The following is a 20,760-nucleotide window of genomic DNA, read 5'->3' on the forward strand; positions in this document are numbered from 1 at the left end:
TGTACGATATAATTTATGTTTTTTGATTTACATGGTATGAGCAAATATTGTAGAGCAAACAAGAAGCAACCTGGAGTACTTTTGTAATAAACGTACACTAAATTTACTTGAAGCTATTTTACCACTTTTTAGTAATAAACCTCATTAGATCAGAACAATAATTTCCAGCACCAAGAGACCTTTAATTTTTAACATTCAATGACAAGCATAGTTTTCATTCCAAAACAGTTTTCAGTCACTTTCCTAGGGACGATTGAGTACAATTTGGAACTCAATTTCTCACAAATTTGTACAGGATCATTATAAGGAGTACTTTAGCCATAAAATTGAAAGATGTTATCCTCTGATTTAGGTTTTTTCCAGTTTGATTTAGATTTATAGACATTTATAGATTTATAGACAGAGTAAGCGTTTTGGTTTTTCTGCAAAAATGTTTCCTACCGAAATGTTTCATGCTATGATTCAACGATTAAATTTTCGTTGGAGAAAATTTTCAGGTGAATTGAATTAATCCGATTATTTTTGAGAATATCTCAAACATTTTGACTAATTTCTGATCATCTTGAATTGCTATCGATTTCCTGGCTGTTTTGACGATTTCCCGGCGAATTATTGCGTTTTTCAAGACGCGCCAAATCCTGGCCAAGGCTTGCTCAAGAGTTGTTTAGTCTTTTCCAAAAATTGACCTATAGATTTACAATTTGTTTGCTGTCAGAAAGAGGATTAGAGGTTTATAAGGTTTTGATCATCCGGGACATAGTAGATTAGTAGAAAAGCACTGTTATACAATTATACAACTTTGTGAATAAATCAAAAATGATTTTAAAAATGCAAGTGATAATTGAAATTGAGCATAAAAATGAACAAGGAGGATCGGTAATACCCAATCGCACATAAGGTTCCGGCCCCGCTCATCCACAATTTCGGCATAATTTTCTACCAAATGAGGAACAAATAGAAAACCCCCCAAAATTTCGAGCATTTTTCAAAAGAATTGGGGTATGAACAAAAAGATAGCCTTCAAAGCAAATAACCCAGTGAAGTAAGAAATGCCAGGCTTATGATTACTTAGATTTTTATAGGATGGCATTAAGACCTGTCATTATTGTTTTATTTTGTGCGGTTACAAAAAGAATAACAAATAGAGACCACAAATAAAAATTAAATTATAATTTGCAAGAAAACGCTGCCGAAGAGGTAAAGCCATATTTTGCACCTCAAAATAAGTTGGATTGCGCCTTCCTTGAATACCGATTAATGTGACTAGGTAACGAGAAGAGAAAAAAAGAAAAAAATGGCGAAAACAATTAATACTTTTGTTTTTTTTTCAAAAAGTATTTACAAAGTTATGAAAGCCAATAGCTATCAAATGAAATAACTAAATAGGTTTTTTATTAGTACAAAGGAAGCCCTTGAGACCTGTTATTATCTAGAATATGTCGAACATCTACAAAAACAACGTCAAACAAAAAATTAAAAACACGATTACGAATTCTTTAAAAACGTTAGATTTTGTGCTCCTGCGCCTTCCCTTGACTCTCAAAGGGTCATATGAGGCCTGCAATCAACAAGACTTGTTATCAAATAGACAATAAATGAACAAAATTGCGAAGTTAAAAGGTGTTTTTTTTATTTTTGAAAACAATTGTTTTCAAAGTCATGAAAGCCATCAGCTATCGACTACAATCAGAATACCGGTACATGTATTCTCCCAGAAAAATCAATGAAACCTGTCATTTTAAAGGAAAAATCATACGACTAAAAAGACAAAGTAAAAAACGACATTTAAAGACAAAAATAAAAAAAACTCTTTTAATTTCTTCGAGAAAGTGGTTGACGAAGCCGTTAAAACCATAATTTATACCTTTGATATGTTATTTAACTGCGTCTTTTTTGAACGAGAATGATTTGATATGTGATCTGTAAAACCGCAATAAAGATTAATTTTTGATCCAGTAGGAAGACGAAACATTCTCTTTTTGCTGACACTGAACTGCAAGTTGACCAAATCAAGAAAAAACTAGAGGCAAAGTTCAATAAGCCATTGTTTATTTAGTAAACAAATATAAAAAATAGTAAAAATGACCTTCGAAGTTTTCAAGTAATAAACTACATACAATAATATGGATTTGATTGAGAAACCAGTTGGACCTATATCCAGTGAGATTTGAATCATATTTGGATTGTAACTGTCCACGATTGGCTCAAAACTAGAACTGTTAATGCTTTTTGTTCATTAGGATTACTTATTTTTTTGACTATTATAGATACAAATAGTTCATTAGTTCAAAAACATTTGCTGCTTTTTCGATAATCAACGAGTAAAGTTATCAAAAAAACGGCAAATTTTTAATTACAGAGCACTGTCAATGGAAGTGGAAGTAACAAAGTGGAAGTTTAAAAGGATTGTTTTAGTGGTTTTTAGAGTTTAAAAAGACTGTGTTAGTGTGTACTTCCGTTAAATGTAATCAAAATGGACGAAAGAAGCTTATTTCGTGCTATTTCTGATGAAAAAGGCTGAACTTTGAAATATTTAGCCAAAATTTTCACCAAAAAAATAAATCAAAAGAGTCAACAATACTTTTTTTTACTTTAAAAAGAAAATCAACAACACTATTCTTAAACATTTTAAACAAATTTTAACAAAATTGAAGAAATTTTAGCCGAAAATTCCGGAAAATGTGAAAAAATTTAACGTGAATCGGTCTAATTTTCAGAAAAATTTAAACATCGATAATTCGCTCTAGAAAACGAAATTCAGGAAATTTTTTAAAATTCTATATTCTACGATGGACGGGCTTTTTAATGATTGCACTTATAACTCGCTACAATGAACATATCCATCGGTCAAAAAACAATTTCAAAAAAAACTCAAGAGGGGTCGGAACGATAATCTTCAAAGCCAAGGTTTCCTGAGGTTAAAACCAGTTAAAAACAAGTATATATCAGACTGTGTGGACGGTATTGAAGCAAGACCAACGGAAGTTTCAGGAGGATGTCTGTTACACACGTTTTAGTACCAGCAGAAGTAACAGATGAACGAAAACGTTACGAGAGTGTCAAGATAGAACGAGAATAGGATAGAATTGTAAAAAACCTATTGGAAAGAGAAATTTGGAAACTGCTTTGAAAGCGGAGTCCGAAACAGAATCGGAAAAAAGATTTGAATTGTTCGTGTATAGCTTTTGGTTGTTTTTATCTTTTTTTTCACCATTTTTGTAAAATAATTGTTGCTAGTTCAGTATATTTAGAGTCATTTTTGATGCAAAAGCCCTTGAGTTTTCAACTTGAGTCGAATAACGCGTATCTAGAAGTATTCGCTTTTCTCCATTTTTCGAATAGGATAATAAACGCTGCATATTTTTCCAGAATTATTTTTGTCTATGCATGATAAACGAGGGAATGGTGCTACTGTGATCCGGAATGAACGAAAAGTCCGAAAGTATCTAATAAATGAATTGGAACGTCAAAAAGGAAGTTTCCAGAAAAATTTCCAAACTCCAGGCACGTAATATTGCGTGATAAATAGTGGAAAACTTGACTGAGTTTTTTCAAACCTGTATAAATTATTCCTGCTTTATGGAAATTTTTGAGTTCTGAAAAACTAACTGAAACCCCAGAAATGGTTCAAACTAACTTGGGCTTGTTAAGGTGAAAAAAGTGCCAGAATACAAATCAACACATTTTATTTCTTACTGTAGGCTATAAGTTTTTCAATAGAAAACAAGGGAGGGCGATTTAACTGGCTTTGAGCTGAGAATTTTTTTTAAAAAAATGAATAAATAGCAGGGTAGTTGTTGTATCAAGATCTGTTTGACTCATCCGAACTGTGATCAAATAGAAAAGCTTCAGAACCCTTCAGACAGAATTATTGTTAGCTAAACTGTATCTTCAAATGTTGCCATCATATATTTAATCAAAATCTTTTTTGGACATTAAAAGCCTAAATAAAATTTACTATCTTACGAAATGGGTCAAATAACTATGATGGTCAGAAGGCAAACATGCAGAAACAACGAGTTTCAGAAAAAGTGAACTCGACAACAAATAATTACTCCTGTAGAGTTAATAAGAAATACTTAAAAATGAACGTTTTTTTTCTCACTATGAAAAAATTTGTTATCAGATTCTTCAATCAGTGTTACAACTTTCTGTTAATGTCTGCAATTTAATGCTTTATTGAAAAATTTTGGTGAAACTTTCAATTAATTAATAGTAATAAATTGTTTCGAGAGGTCAATAGAAAAAAATATCCTAATTATGTATATTTACATCGCGACAAAACCAATATCACTCTGGGAGATCACAATTAGGCCATGAAGGCCTGTTTTCAAGTTCACAAGCAGAGGAGAAATGACTATGATAGTCATGATAGTCTATGACTGCTGACAAGGAAAACAGGAAAATTACCGCTGTCAATAAAAATACAGAATTAAATAATTATTTTTAAACTTAGATAGTAACTATTCAATCTATCTGTATCAAAAGGAAATGAAGAAAATAAAAAAATGGCTGCATGCTCGAACAATTTTTCTGTAGAAACAGAACTCTAGATCCCCGTTTTGCCATCAAATTAATTCAAGTTTTCGGTCTCTGCGTCGTTTTTCTCTGATTTTTGTACAGTCTCATCAAAGTTGGATAAGGACTTCAAATCGGCCATGAAAGTAGCGTTTGGGTTTGCGGATGGACGAACGAGTTTCACTATCTCAATAGCCTCGTCCAAACTGAAGTTTTCGATCATCATCAGATATGCTATTGTCATGGTCGGAGAACGAGATATGCCTCCTGTGGCAGGATATTGTCTTTATTAAAACTATTTGTCAGGATATTTGTCTTAATGCTAAAGTCTTAAAAGTAACAAGTCGTCAGTGGGTCTGATGCTGTATATATTTCAAATCACCGAAAAATTGCGCTATGTTAAATTCTTATACTTTAAATTCCCTGGAAAAATTTATAGAGAACTTACATAAACCAAAAAGTCGATATTCTGTAAAAAATGCTGAGAAAGTTTTTGGAAATTATTCATCTGTGGATTTACATTACTTTTCGAAAACGTACATTTTGTCAAGTAAGTTTAACCAAACTTGTCCTAGATTTTTCCTGATCGCTGTCTAACTATGAATTTCACAGAAATTATAGGAAACCTAAATTCAATATTCAATCCAATTGAATTAAGCCCTAGCATTAATAATTATAAATTAAAAAGACTAACTAGCAAAATGATTGTTATCAATAAGATTGCTCTTGAGAACAAAAGTGATTTCTAAACTAATAATAATTAATAATAATTGTGGTTTCTGCGTAATCGCAGTGGAACAGCATTAGGCCTACAGTAGCCTGTTTTCAGCTGCCCTTTTTGTTATTATTCCCCACATTTCAGACTGTTCTTTTTATGAGCAGCATTGCTCTTTTTTTGGTGACTTTAGCCACTTTTTTTGCGTCTGAAACTTTCACGTGGTACCAGCATTGCAGCCAACATTGGTCAGGCTATTTTCAACCTGAAGCTATGGTTAAGTAAGAGCTCATCCTTACACAGACAGCTTCACGGAGGCAGGATATTGAACTCTCAATCACTGGAGTCTGAATCACATACCTTACCTCTCGGATATCACGCCACCTTACCTCTCGGCTATCTCGGCTATCACGCCGGCTATCAAACTAATTAGGATCTTTTCTGTTAGTACCCCCAGTAAAAAACAACAATCAATTGACCTCTATGTACAAATTTAACACAACAAAACAATTGTACTCTAATATTTGTCGCAATTGTTCAAAAACAGTCCAACAAACATTCATATTCCCGCAGATTACTCATTAAAATACATTTTAAACAGTGTTTTGGTACTTCAGCCACTGGTCGTTATATAATTTTTGCACCCTTTTATAGATAGCGAAAACTTATGGTTGTTTTCGCTTTCGTTTTTTATATAAGGGATGCAGATATCTTGGTTTATGTGAATAATTACCTTGCGCATTGCAAAGGCTAAAAAATAGGATTTATTTTGCCGCAAATAAATCTTTATCAACGGGTTTAGTTAAACTGTCGGATCAATTTCCACTAATTCCTTGCATTTTCCATCATTTTCAACCCAGATAAAATCTATTCATTAAGTAAGTCTTTGACAATATCCTGCCTTTGCACAAAATTAGTGCACATGGTCCCGTATGTGATATGAACACTTCTTGCTCGTTTCCATAATTGATGATCAAATTGGGCATCACTTTTTGGATCAAATTGCGGCTGCATTTCTGGCACTTTTCAGTCGAAGTTGTGTTCTCTGTAATTCATGATATGTTGTTAATTATATTTCTCTCTTATTTTTGATATATATGATTCTTAGTAACCATACAAACTCATATTCGACTTATATAAAATCTTGGCAATCATACTAAAATCATAAAAGAACTGATTGATGCTTTAAAATGGAGAACAATAGATCAAACCAACAAGTCTTACCATACTTTCAGCCAAAAAGAGAACCAACAACAAAACGATGCCCCTAATAACAAAAAGCATTTTAGTAATCATACTAAGATTATTATTGATTTATTAGGAAACATAGTAAGATCATATATGATTTCTTAAATTTCAAATTAAGACCATTAATGATTTCTAATCACTCACAGAAAAATTATATGTGCTTATTCGACGTTAAACCTAAGGTATGTTTATCGTTTCTTTGTTTTAATACAACAATTATTTATGATTTCCTAATAATCATACAAAGTCATATATGAAAATATGGAAATCTTTTTAAGATTATACTAAGATATAGTCTATCATTTGTATGGTATCATATATGATCTTAGTATGATTACTAAGAAATGGCAACTCGGGAACATAAGAAACTTAAACTAGGCCAGAGACAGACTCAAAATGTAGAGAAATTACAGCCGTTGTAACAACCGATCAAAAGAAACATTTTAGTCATATCTTCCAGCTAAATAAGTTCAGAGTTTTTCTTTAGCTTTTCGTTGACTATTTCTATCTAAATGGCGTTGCCAATTTTTTTTTATATTTAACATTGCACTTTGAAATAATCTATTTGAGCTAATTTCTGTCAATTTAAAATGGTCGCTTTTTCGTCCTATGAATAGACCGAACAAAAAATGCAAGTCCCGACAAAGACGCGCAAGTCTAAATTCAAGTCTTGGCCAAGACTTGGTGAGTCTGAAAAACGTCGAAAATAGCCGGGAGAACATCAAAAACAGCCACAGAATGTCAAAATTAGGTTGCAAAGTGACATTTCAACTATCAGCAAAAGCATAGTTTTAAAATGTTGTTTAAGTTGGGCCAAAAGTTGGCTGAAACAGCTACAAAACGGCCCAGAAATACCCTAAAATTAGCCAAATTTGGAGCAAATAGACACCTGAGGTGCTAATTTACTGTTTGGTATGCCGCATCATCATTTTATAAATTCCCGGAAAATTAGCATTTTCTTTATTTGAAAAGTTGGCTTTGACTTGGGAATCAACTAGCAATTGTTATTGGCAAAGACTTCTCAGACCTGCAGGTTTGTGTTCTTTTCTAATTGACAGTATTTAAACGGTCATTTATAGCCATTAAACAGAAGCTCATTTGGTTGGCCATGCCTCGTGAACAACGTTCATGTATAAGCGCTCTGTTGGATTTGATATGAATATTTCATAACCGAAGTTCTCATAAGCGCTGGTTAAACGATGGAATATTCATTGTTTTAAAAAATCAATCTTTATTTACTGACCAATTTTTTGTTTTGGCTTTTTTTTTGTTTTGTTGTTTGAGTCATGTGAGCCAATCGGCACTTAGCATTTGAAATCTGTTTGCTTTATTGAAAAACGAGCACTTTTTATTTGCGCTTTTATGAAATTTTTCTTCAATACTAGCGTCTACCGCTACGAAAACAAAAACAAGTTACAAAGAATGAGGCCCGCACTTCCTACCGTCTTTTTGTACAGCACAATATAGAAAAAAATTAAATTACGTGTAAATATTTTCCACATGTCAATTAATTTCCTATTAATGGAAAATATTTCAAAAGAATATGATTATAGTTACGTTCTGTGGTAACGCATTTTCATAAATTTTTAATTCGTTTACGAAATAATCTTTTAAGATTAATTAAATGAGGTTAGAAACTGCAATTAATCCGCCGTACAGATCTATGTGGAATTTGCGTCCGTGAAGAAATTTTTGCGGCGGATAAAAGACTCTACTTTTCAACTTCGAGTTTTAAAGTGAAAAACATTGACTAAATTTTCCATCTAGGGAACCACCTCTTCATCTTCAGAGTTTGTAAAAGATTAATAAAATAATAAATTCGTACCGATATACATTGGTAATGTTTAAATGGCTATGTTTAGATAAACATTTGACCGGTACAAAATATCTGAATTTAATCCAAAGAATGTTGAAAGAAAATAAATTTGTACAACATATCCAGGGTTTCGAAACAAGATAAATTTCTTCCTTAGATTTATTTTTTATCTTCTAGAATTTATAAATTGGCTAGATTGTTTCCTACCAATTATTTATTTTTATAGGTTACAGGTCTGAAATAAAGAATCTATTCATCTTAGAAAATAAAAATTATCATTTTCTTGTTCATTTCTCGAAGAGAAATGTTCTTATGAAAGCAACGCTTTTTGTTATCTGTAGTACGTTCTCAATGACCAGAGCAATGATATTCATAAAACCAAGGCTCAGAAAACCAAATGAAAGTTTAAATTCATCAAGAAATTGTGACGATCTCTGTGTGTAGCGTGGATTGAGACAAAATAAATTGTTCGGTGCACTAAAATTCCCTCTCGCATTTTCAGCCAATTTTTGAGGTCAATTATGGGTTTTAGCCGGATTGAGCCATTCTCATCTCACAGTGTAGTGTTAACTTTTTTTGCAATTGCCTTTCAAAAATGTGATCTTGCAGTAAATGAAGTGATAAACACCAGCTAATAGAAAAATACTATGGGGAATACTCGGATCATAAGCTGACTCCTTTTGAAAAAATTATTGTGCACATCATTCTCCCCCAAAGAAAAACCTTTCAAAAATCAAAATAGTTTTGCTGACAATTTTTTTCGTCTAGATGTTGTTTGCTCAGTCAGGAAGGAATAACATTTTTGGTTGTTTCTCTCAGATTTTCCTCCGCACTTATCTGGATGCAATATTGCTCAATCTTTTTGTCGACATGCTTTTTGACACGGACTAATTTTTGCCAATCATTCAGTGCAAAGAGTTGTTTCTAATAAATTTTTACTAGTTTCGAATAAATCAGAAACTTTCTGTACGTTACCATAACTCAAAAGAGCATTGGTCCAACCAATTGGCGACTGTCGGGAAAAATCTTCCCATTTCTGGCAATGAAAATTTTTTCAAATTTTGAGAAAAAACGTTCAGTTTTTTTCAAGAATTAAATTGAGCATTCACTTGTTTTTGAAGTGATTAAACAAAGTTAAGCGTGCGTTTTCCTTTTTCATTTGATAATGAAAATTAAACCGTTCAGAGATATGGACGCCAATGTTTACATATTTTCAGTTTTTCTAATTTTGTTGAAAAAATCTGTTCATATTGATGCACTGTGATAATTCAAATTAATTACCAAGAACTGTGTCATACGGTATGGATAAATCATCATATATCCATAACCGTATTTAGTTCAATTTACCCATTTGAAGGGCAAGTGCTTGTGTTGTTTAGTTTAAATTTAGTTCACCCAAAGTTCTTTGTAACTTCCTGTCTGTTCATGCTTTAGACGGGAAACTGTCTGTTCAGCTCATAAACAAATCGTTGAGTTCTTCCTGTCTTATGATTTGTTGGGAACAAAACTTTCATTTCCCAAATTGTAACTTAAATTGTTCATTCTCCAATTTGCACTGCTGAAAACTAGTTGCAATTTAATTCTAGTAAATCGCTTTTCAATTGGACTCACCCAAATAGAATAGCGCCAAACGCACCGCGATTAGCCAAGCCGACAATTAGAAAATCTAATTGCATAGATATAAGTGCCATTTGTGGCGCAATTGCCTTGACTGATTTGTGAGATAAGCATTCGCAACTCGATTGGAATAATCCGTAGCAATCGAGTATAACATGGCGCCGTCAGCAGCTGAATCAGCTCCTGTATTTTGTGCACCTGATCATGTCGATGCATTTTGGGAAAAGACTACTGCCATCCCTCCACTGACCTGGGATAAATGGACCCAACAGTGGAAGCTAGCATTGCTAGCAAAAGAAGGAATTCAACTTGAAAACCTTTTGAATGATCCACCAACGGCGATAACATACCCACCCGAGCCAATTTACGAAGAACCACACGCAAGCAACTGAAATGTATAGAAAGATCCGTAACCAAAAAACTCAAGGTAAATTGGCAAAATCGTTGCAAAAATATTGATGAAATCGATATCTTGTGCGGAGATAAACCATGGGGTATCTGTGAACAAAAATCAATATCATTGTTGTTTTTAAGCATCGGATCGGAGGGAAGACCTGTTTTCACAAGCAAACATCCTCATTTTCAAATAGAAAAAGAACCATTTAAGAAAATATGGCAAGCAATGGAGGATTCCTTTAAAAAAGTGAGAAATATCACTTACTACCGTTTTGTCTTCTACTCTTGCAAACAACAGAAAGGCCAATCTGTTGAGAGTTTCTACGGCCGTCTAATAGAACAAGCCGAAAATTGTAGTTTAGGAAGTGAAGAAACTACTCTCATTCGATTTGCTTTCATACTAGACATGATAGATCACGAAACTCAAAAGGAGTTATTAAAGGAAACAGTTGAACCCTCCAAAGCACTTGAAATAGCCATTCAGATGGAGATGGGGGCACAAAATCAGCAAAAGATTAATCAGAATTTGATGCCAACTACAAACTCAGTAAATTCCGTCAACAATTACCAGCCATGCAATCGCAACGCGAATGCCCAACAAGCTAGAAGAAATTTCACGCAATATCCAATTGTACCCCAAAACTACCAATACAACAGTATCTGTACCAATTGCGGTCTACGATGGAGTAATAATCATCAAAAGATTTGCCCCGCCAATGGAACAAAGTGTAAAAATTGTGGAATTATTGTCCATTTTGCGAGAAAATGTCGAAAGCCGAAACGATCACAGGGACAAGCAAATAAAGCCCCACAAACAAACGTCAATCAAATTGACAAGACTCCTGAAAAAAGCGACTACGAGGAATCTGTTAACTACATAACTAGTTACCAGCAACTATACGAGCAATTATACGATTCGAATTATGATAGCGACTCTGACGACTACGTGGCGGCAATCTCATGTGAATCAGCAAATCAACTCGAACCCCTGAATGTGCAAATACAATTCGGAGAAGTAAAAGCAAACGCCATGATTGACTTTGGGAGTGCGGTTAGTCTCATAACAAAAACATTAGCAAATCAAATAATTCGAACTACACAATCTGCAAAGTGGATCACTAAGAGGGAAAAGCGGTATCTAAAAACATTTTCAAATGAACCGATCAAAGTTCTTGGGCATCTGGAGACAACGGTTGCATACAATAATTGGATAGATAGAAAAGCCATTCTGACGGTGGTGTAAGACGGTCACAAGATCATCACTGGAAGAGACCTATTCACAAGCCTTGGCCTCGCAGTCGTACAACAACAACAATCAGAGAATGGTAAATGTGTTAATAACATTAATAATTCCGCATGTAAAATTAAAGCAACAATCTCGGCGCAATTTCCTCATTTAGTTTAAAGAATTGGTCTTTCCAAAAAACTTGTAGCGAAATCAAAAATTCATCAAAAGTTCCCAGCAAAGCATCAAAAAGGTCGGCGCGTTCCATTAAATCTACAACCTAGAGTCACGGCGGAATTAGAACGTTTACAGACTCAGGGTCACATCGAAAAACTATCTAGTTGCTCAGACGAACCTTTCATATCTCGGATCGTGATCACAGTAAAGAAAGATCAATCTATAAAACTAGCATTAGATTCTAAAGTACTAAATAAAGCCATACACAAACATAAATATCAAATGCCCAACATTGACATGCTAATTGATAGAATATCACAACATCTTACTAACACCCAAAATGGCCAACAAGCATATTTCACCACATTAGACCTAAAATATGAATACAGTCAACTAAAACTACAGCATGACACTGCAAAATACTGTAATTTCAACATATCTCTGGGGAGTCCACTGGCACTTATAGATTCAAAACTGGGTTCTACGGTCTTGCTGATATGCCGCAGAATTTCAAAAAGCAATGGACTATACTTTAATGGGTCTACAAAACACCTATTGTTCCTTAGATGAAATCATAATCGTTAGTAACGGAACTGAAACAGATCACCTGGCATATGTTACAAAATGCTTAAAAAAGTTAGACGAAGATAATTTAAGAATAAACCTTCAAAAATGCCATTTTGCGAAAACAGAAATTGAATGGTTGGGAAATAAGTTTACTCAAACTGGAATATCACCATTAGAAAGTAAAACCGCAGCAATTTTAGCAATACCACCACCAACAACACTAAAAAGTCTCCGAGCCTTTCTCGGGTCAGTACATTATTTTGGTAAATTCATACCACACCTAGCACAATTATGTTATCCACTTAGACCACTTCTCAAAAAATCTTCAAAGTTTCTTTGGACAGAAGAACACACTAAACATTTTAATTCAATAAAAGAAAAAATTGCAAACAGCACAGAAAAAAGTCATTACAATCCAAAATTAAACGTTCGAGTTAAATGTGACGCCTCACGATAAGGACTGGGAGCAGCACTTGAACAGAATACACCCGAAGGTTGAAAACCAATAGCATTTGCGTCACGATTCTTAAACTCAACAGAAGAACGTTACAGTGTTAACGAACTAAAAATATTGGGAATAGACTGGTCAATCGACTACTAGTATTTCAAATACTATCTATATGGGAAAAAAATTCACTGTTATAACAGACCATCGAGCACTATTGTCTATACTAAAAGAACCCACATCGAACAAACCTTACAGCAGTCGACTATCTAGATAGATAGACAGAACTTCCCTACAATTTCACAATTGAACACATGCCGGGAGCAAAAATGGGTTTAGTGGACTACATATCTTGAAACCCATTCGCAAGAGCTGAAAAAGTATCTACATAAGGCGAACACTTTGTAGTAGCAACAATATCTAAAATTCGTAACTCAATGAAACATCCAATTAAAAATAAACAGAACACACTACAAAAATTTAATAGCATATTAAAGTTACCTTCACCTTCATTTCATTCAAAACATTCATTCGCACCGCAAATGCATACACCACTAACTACTAATTCACAAATTAGTACTAAACCAGTTGCCCCACAATTACTACTTTCTAGAAAGAAACTACCATTTGCATCGCAACTAACACTTTAAAATTCAACAGTTAATCCGCATATAAATATACCATTCGCATCGCAAATGCCTCTTAAAGTTAGAAAATCACAATTTAAACCAAATTACCACAAAGTGAATAATTCACATTCCATTAACAAATTTGCTGCAAAAGAAGTGCAAATATCAGACAGTAAAGAATGTGAACACTGAACAATTATACCCAATAAAGCCCATTATTGGTATTAAGTCAAATAATCCGCCTAAATACTCTAAATTAAGCGCGAAAACACAAATTCCTAAGTATAAATACAACACGCACAAGAATCGCTCGCTTTTTGCCCAAAATTGATCCACATCTCACTTCATTTTGAATAACTCTATCAAATCGCTCAACGCAAATAACTCTGTCAATCTTCTCAACAAGATGCCAAAAACAAAAGCTACACGATCGAAATCTACCCCAACGAAGGCACGAGAGACATTTTCTGATACAACTCCATCAACACCCGGCACAAATACATCCTCTAATACCGAAACCCCATCAGGCAGTTTGATCGACGCTGCAGATGATATATGTTTCACAGAAACGCTAAATAAGATATTTAGCAGAAAACTACTGGCCATAATAACCGGAAAAGATGCGATCCTTAATGAGGTGAGAGACTGTGTTATTCGAGATGATCCTGACAGACTTCGTGAAATAAGCCACTATCTCCTCTCTTATTGGCGGGACCTTAGTGTGAAGCACGGATGTGCCTGTCTTGACGAGAGAACAGCGATCCCCAAAGCAAGAAAGGATGCGGTGTTAGAGGACATACACTCGACAGCTCCTGGGAGCTTTGCAATGCTTTCATTAGCACAGAACATTTGGTGGCCATATATCCATCGGGATATACTGGCAAAAGCCAGTGAGTGCAAAGCATGCAAGTAAATTGGTAAGAATCTTAAATCAGTGATTTCGCAACGCAAATGGGCAACTTCAACAAAATGCTCTGAACCGAATGACGAAATACAAATAGACTTTGGTGGGCCGATTCTTATTCAAAAGGGTATAGAACAAAATTTCATTACAAGTGTAGATAGATATTCAAAATATCCCACAGCAGAAATAGTAAAAAACGCTTCTGGTACAAATGTAATTAAATTCCTAAATAACTACATATACAGCCACGGGGTACCAAGAACCATTAGATTAGATCAAGCTAGATGTTTTACAGGTAAAATGTTTGAAACATTCTGTACAGAAAATAACATAACACCTATATATGCACCAGCAAATGAATATAGAGCAATTGGTCTAGTAGAACGCATCATTCAAACAATTAAACGACAATTATCTTGCATGAAAACACCACTAAATAAAAAATTTAACTTAGAACATTCACTGTGTGCAATTATACAGCGCTTGAGAATTTCAAAACAAAAAACAATAGGCATCACACCATTTGAGGCACAATTCGGTAGAAAATATAATACACCAATTTCAAACATCGCCACTAAACCTAATAACAATAATTTAAATTACAATAAAATAATTAAACGTTATTTCGATGAAGACAAGATACCAGGCCGGTCGTACTTAACGGAGGGACAATGGGCGGATACGGCCCTATGTTCAGATACTGAAATAGAAAAGGTCATCTGTGCCGCAAATGCCCGTGCAAAGAAAGAGGAGGACAAAACGAAAGACGGAGAACAACGATTAATCCTGTCAGAGGGAGTGGGCAGGCCAATTCCGTGTTCTGAACGAAGCATTCAGGTTAAATTAGCGAGAAAAATCCACGAGAGCCAGCGACAAAAGAAAAATCTCGACGGGCTATACAAGGTGCTCGCTCCCGGGAGTACGGTATGCAAAGTCAGCCCGACCACAAGTGTCATTAAAGAACCAAATCGACAAGAAGTACGGGTACGAAATTCTGATATCGCCATGTTTGGTACAACAGCAGAACGCAATACCGACCCTACCCAATACATAGAGCGCAGCCCGAAGAGAACCTACGAAAAAACGATCGAACAGAAAATAAATAAGCATAGACGTGACTTAGTAAGAAAAAACACCGGTGACAAAAAGATAAAGAGAAACAGAAAACAAGCTGACGATATCAGTGTGGTATCTTCGGGCAGATCCTGTATTTCTACAGCTAGTAATGTGGCGCGCTCACTAAAAATGAGATTCCCGAAACGCAACGCAAAGCACGAAGAGGCGTTCACAAATAGAGTTGACCTCACCCAGATATTGCACTTCAGCCCACCTGTTCCAATTGCGCCTCCACCACTTAACCCGAATGAAGCTGGACCATCCGCGGCCCGAATGGCTCCTTCTCAAATGCCAACTCCTATTCTACGTAAAACGGGAAAACGACAGTTGGCAAAAAGCGATACATCCGACTCGGATACATCGTCAGTAAGAGAGAGCAAAAGAACTCATAAACAAAAGAAGCCTGCACAGTCGATAGTAGAAGAAGTCCAAAACACGAAACACGGAAGGGTATTCAACAGAAATTCCCGAATCTAATACCGATTTCCTTGGAGAGGTTTCGCCACGAAACCCTAATGAGAGGTGGACGTTGGACCGAAATCCAAATCTCCCAAGAGAGATGACAGTTTTGCAGGCTGAAAACGAAGATCACTCAGAATCTGATTAAAAACTAATTAAAATTCTGTGAACTCTAAATTTTACTTGTCATTCAATATTTTACTACTTATATAACCGGTGAATGTTTAATAAAATTTCTGATTTTAGGTACTAGTTTTTCTCCCAACCGGGGAAATGTCATGCGGAAACTGTCTGTTCAGCTCATAAACAAATCGTTGAGTTCTTCCTGTCTTATGATTTGTTGGGAACAAAACCTTCATTTCCCAAATTGAAACTTAAATTGTTCATTCTCCAATTTGCACTGCTGAAAACTAGTTGCAATTTAATTCTAGTAAATCGCTTTTCAATTGGACTCACCCAAATAGAATAGCGCCAAACGCACCGCGATTAGCCAAGCCGACAATTAGAAAATCTAATTGCATAGATATAAGTGCCATTTGTGGCGCAATTGCCTTGACTGATTTATGAGATAAGCATTCGCAACTCGATTGGAATAATCCGTAGCAATCGAGTATAACAAACTGTAAAGTAAAATGCATGAGAGACTACTCTTAACCTACATCCAATCGGCATCAGAACTGATTACCGGCACTTTCAGGGTAGCATCATTTTTCAATACTGATTCAGAGGTTTCATAATAGTTTCAGTAATGATTCTGAATTTCTCTGAATCATAGTAAAATTTAGAATCAGTGGCATACAGATTTTATAGATTATCTGGATCACAGGAAGTTTCATAATGACTTTCAGAAGCTATTCGGAAATCTGTTTTCATACACGTTTTTAGTTTGGTGCAGACGTACACAATTTATGGAAAACAACAGATGGAAAGCAAAAATTGGGACAATAGATCGAAAATTAAATTATTCAAGTTACGTATTGGCCAATCAGATTTGAGCACTCATATATTATACAGCATATAACATGATCTGTTGTGATATTTAGTTCGGTTGTGATAGATTCATATTAAGTCCCTGATTCACATCAAGTCCATCTGTTGTCCTTTCGATCTATTGTTCGGTCACTACAATTTATGTCACTTGATTTGTTTAGAAGCGATGTACTTGAAAATGTTGACTTATTTCATATGGCTACTTTTTTGTAAATAAGCTATAACCAGATTAAAGAACTTACTTGGTTTTTTGGTACCCAGACAACTCTGAATAAATTCACAGGCAGGCTGGAATTGATCAAACATAGAAGATTCCCCGTCATCTTGAATACCACAGTGATAATATTCTATTCCTGGGAAGTTTCGAGGCTTAACTCCGAGACAGCAAATGGTTTTGATATTAGCAGTATTCAGAGTTTCTTCGCTCGCAGATGAAAGCTTATCATGAATCTGTTTTCTTTCTCTGCTGGTAAAATTATATCAGCTTAATTAAATCTAAATTTTCTATTTTTCGTCATGGAATCATTTAGGGAGCTGATGACAAAAGTTTTCACACAGCGTCACATTTCGACTTGGAGTATGTATGCTTATTATCCGGTGGTAAAGGAAATTTCTGGAAATTACGCAACAAATAAGCTGAACAGCGCATTTTTTTCAAAAAAATTTTGATCAGAAACATTATGTAGTATTTCCGGAAAGCGCTGAAAAGCACTGAAATTATGTAAGAAAGTGTTTGAAAACTGCTTCATAAGAGCAACTTTTTTCAGCGCATTCACATCAATTTTGAGCAATTTTCTCGGGTTATCACAGCTTTTTGGTGTCTTAGTCATCTCGTCTTCCATTCACCACAGTTATAATAACTAATTTGATTAAATCATTAGTTTTGACCAAGTGCGAAAAAAACTTGTAACACTGAAAAATGCAGAAAACAAGTCAACTGGCATTCATTCGATTTTATGGCAATAAAATACGACGGCGATTCGTTTATGTTAGTTTGGCATTAATCGGAGAAGTTACAATATAATATTATAAATGTTATAAATATTATAAATAAAAGTTCACAGATCTCTGCAAATTAAAAGTAAACATGACATTAGGTAAAAAAATGGAAATTACCCGCAAAAATAATCAGCTGGAAAATTGCAGTTTAACACGATACCATGCAACGCGATGCTATAAGGTCGCAAAGTACCAAAAAAGGACAAATCATGTCGAGTGAAGCTTATTGAGTTTATAGTTTTATGTTCGTATTTCTTCATAAAAAGTATTACTTTTTTCACATTAACAATGAATTCAGAAATGCAATAACAATTGGAAGAATTGTTCTTGGTGGCCCAACTGTCCAGGGATGAAGGAGGAAGAATTGACCCGGAATCAACATTCTTAAACAACCGGAATCAACAAAGAGTATATATGGCTCCATATGGGACGTGCAAAAATTCTCAGTATGATTTTGCAAAGATTTTTAAGATTCATAAATGATCTTTAAAGGATCAGCATGATTAATTTATGGTCTTTGTTTGGTTAGTAGCAATCATATATGATCTTTCTGTGATTAGTAATAAACATATATGATCTTTCCAGTTTAACACGATACCATGCAACGCGATGCTAAAAAGTCGCAAAGTCCCAAAAAATAAAAAATGGCATATCATGAAGAGCGAAGCATATTGAGCTTATAGTTTTATGCTCGTATTTCTTCAAAAAAAGTATCACTTTTTTCACATTAACAATGCATTTAGAAATGCAATAACAATTGGATGTATTGTTCTTGGTGGCCGAACTGTCTAGGGATGAAGGAGGCAGAATTGACCCGGAATCAACCTTCTTAAACAACCGGAATCAACAAAGAGTATATATGGCTCCATATGAGACGTGCAAAAATTCTCAGTATGATTTTGCAAAGATTTTTAAGATTCATAAATGATCTTTAAAGGATCAGCATGATTAATTTATGGTCTTTGTTTGGTTAGTAGCAATCATATATGATCTTTCTGTGATTAGTAATAAACATATATGATCTTTCTATGTTCGCTAATGTTCATATATATCAACTTTATAATATTTAAAGTCTTTTCTTTATTGTTCGGGCTGCAAGTGCATAACCAATAGACTTTAAAGCAATTTTCTTCAATACCCAAGAATCAATTTTCCTCGAGAACGATTGTAAACGGAAATTACTATGCTGTAAAAAAAGTGAGAATAATGGAACCTATATATTTTTTCTAATTTTTTTCTTCTAATTTTCAACTTTAATTTTTGGCCAGTAATTTTTTTTCTAATATTTAGACTTAATTTAAGGCTTCTATTGGATATCGGTACATAAATGTTCTTTCTGTAGAGTGTAAAAACAAAACTGTACATACGCATTGATGTGCTTGGGATTGGTTGAATGTAGAATAAAGAGAAGAAAGTTTAAAAAACTTCCTTATTTTCTGGCACAAAAAATCTTCTGAAATGCCTGACTACGTTAAAACTACCATAGTGGCTTTTTCTGTTTTTCTGCCGTAAATTTTCCATACATGACTACTAAAAACGCACATAAATTTCTTATTATATTGCACAAAAAATTTTTGGTGGTTTTCATTTTGTTATCAGTTTTTTCATGATCATTTTGTGTTTATTATTAACATTTTTGATCTTAGAAAAGTTGCTATGATTCGTTTGTACTATATATGACTTAATTTGATTGCTAAGAATCATATTTAACTTATTATGAATGCTAAGATAATTTTTTGATATTCAACACGGCTAAAAACTCTTGTTTTCCTAGTTGATATTTTTCTTGCTTTAAATGTGCTGTTGATTGCCATAGAGTAGAAAACATCGCAATTGAAGTCAATTGCATAAGAAAAAAAAATGTCTACAAATGTTGCTCGAGAAAAGTTTTACAGTGCTGGTGCATCTTCAACATAAATTAGGCGCTAAATAATATAGGGAAAAATTTCCGCCTAAACGTACACTGCTAACACGGCAATAGAAAAACAGGCGTTTAGCATTCAAATTTGTTTACAAAATGAAATTCAGCAGTAAGAAGAAAAAATTAGATAATAGAATTGATTTACTCAAACATTTTGGGTTCTGGATCTCTCAATCTTTTTGGGTTCACTCTATTGTGTTATGACTTATAGTGAATCGTAATATGGCTTATACGCTCAAAAATACGAAAAAAGAACGTAAGAGAAATCCGTTTTGAAATGCTTTTTCCGATGTAAGATAATTATAATTCGAATTTTGCTTACTATTGAGTAATTTATCATACAAGAATAAATTTACTCGCTTGTTATTATTTGTAAAAACTAAGGCCTGCAGTCAATGATTAATGATTGCACACATCAAGTGTGCTGACAAATTGTAGCATGAGGAAAATATTATTTTTTAAACTTATTAAAAAAATTATTTTTAAAAAAAAAAACGGAAACAGATCCCGCCTTATTTCCTTGATAGAGCCATGGCAAAGCACGAACCATTCCATTTTTAGGTCTGCTGTTTGAATTCTGATTCTGACGACACCAATTTACGATAAACTGCTTTCGGCATTTTGGGCAAAATAAATTTTCTTTTAATTTGTAACAAGTAGATGTTTGCGAACTCATCGTGTTGAGATTGGTACAATTTAGGCAACCAGGTTGAAGTTTAAGCGAATATTTAGTTGATTGAATAAATATAGACAATACGCAACGCTGACGTCATGATTGTTCTTCGCTTGCGTACAACTTCAACTATAGTATTCAACTATATTAGCGTCAGAGAAACTAGACCTGAAAACTATTAAAGCTGTTTATAGACACATTAATAATGTCATTGTAATTTTACTAATAAACACTTTTGAAGGCAAGAAAAGTTTAAGAAGTGATTTTTGAAGCTTATCTAGAACAGAGTTAAACTTACCTGTAATCTCCGACGAGGTTTGTACAATTTTTTAAGGTGATGTTTGG

General features: G+C 34.1%; 1 protein-coding gene across 1 annotated transcript; it reads right to left on the reverse strand.

The window, feature by feature from the left end:
* Positions 1-4,427: 4,427 nt before the first annotated feature.
* On the reverse strand, positions 4,428-20,468 carry LOC142336808 (dual specificity phosphatase 28-like). Its single transcript, XM_075385740.1, has 4 exons — positions 20,254-20,468; positions 17,065-17,260; positions 6,135-6,278; positions 4,428-4,785 (listed from the first exon to the last, which is right to left on the reverse strand). The coding sequence occupies exons 1-4, from the start codon at positions 20,416-20,418 to the stop codon at positions 4,574-4,576; spliced, it is 717 nt and encodes a 238-aa protein (XP_075241855.1). The 5' UTR covers positions 20,419-20,468; the 3' UTR covers positions 4,428-4,573.
* Positions 20,469-20,760: the final 292 nt, after the last annotated feature.

This window comes from Convolutriloba macropyga, chromosome 3, assembly GCF_964194025.1.
Source record: "Convolutriloba macropyga chromosome 3, txConMacr16.3, whole genome shotgun sequence".
Classification (NCBI taxonomy): domain Eukaryota; kingdom Metazoa; phylum Xenacoelomorpha; order Acoela; family Convolutidae; genus Convolutriloba; species Convolutriloba macropyga.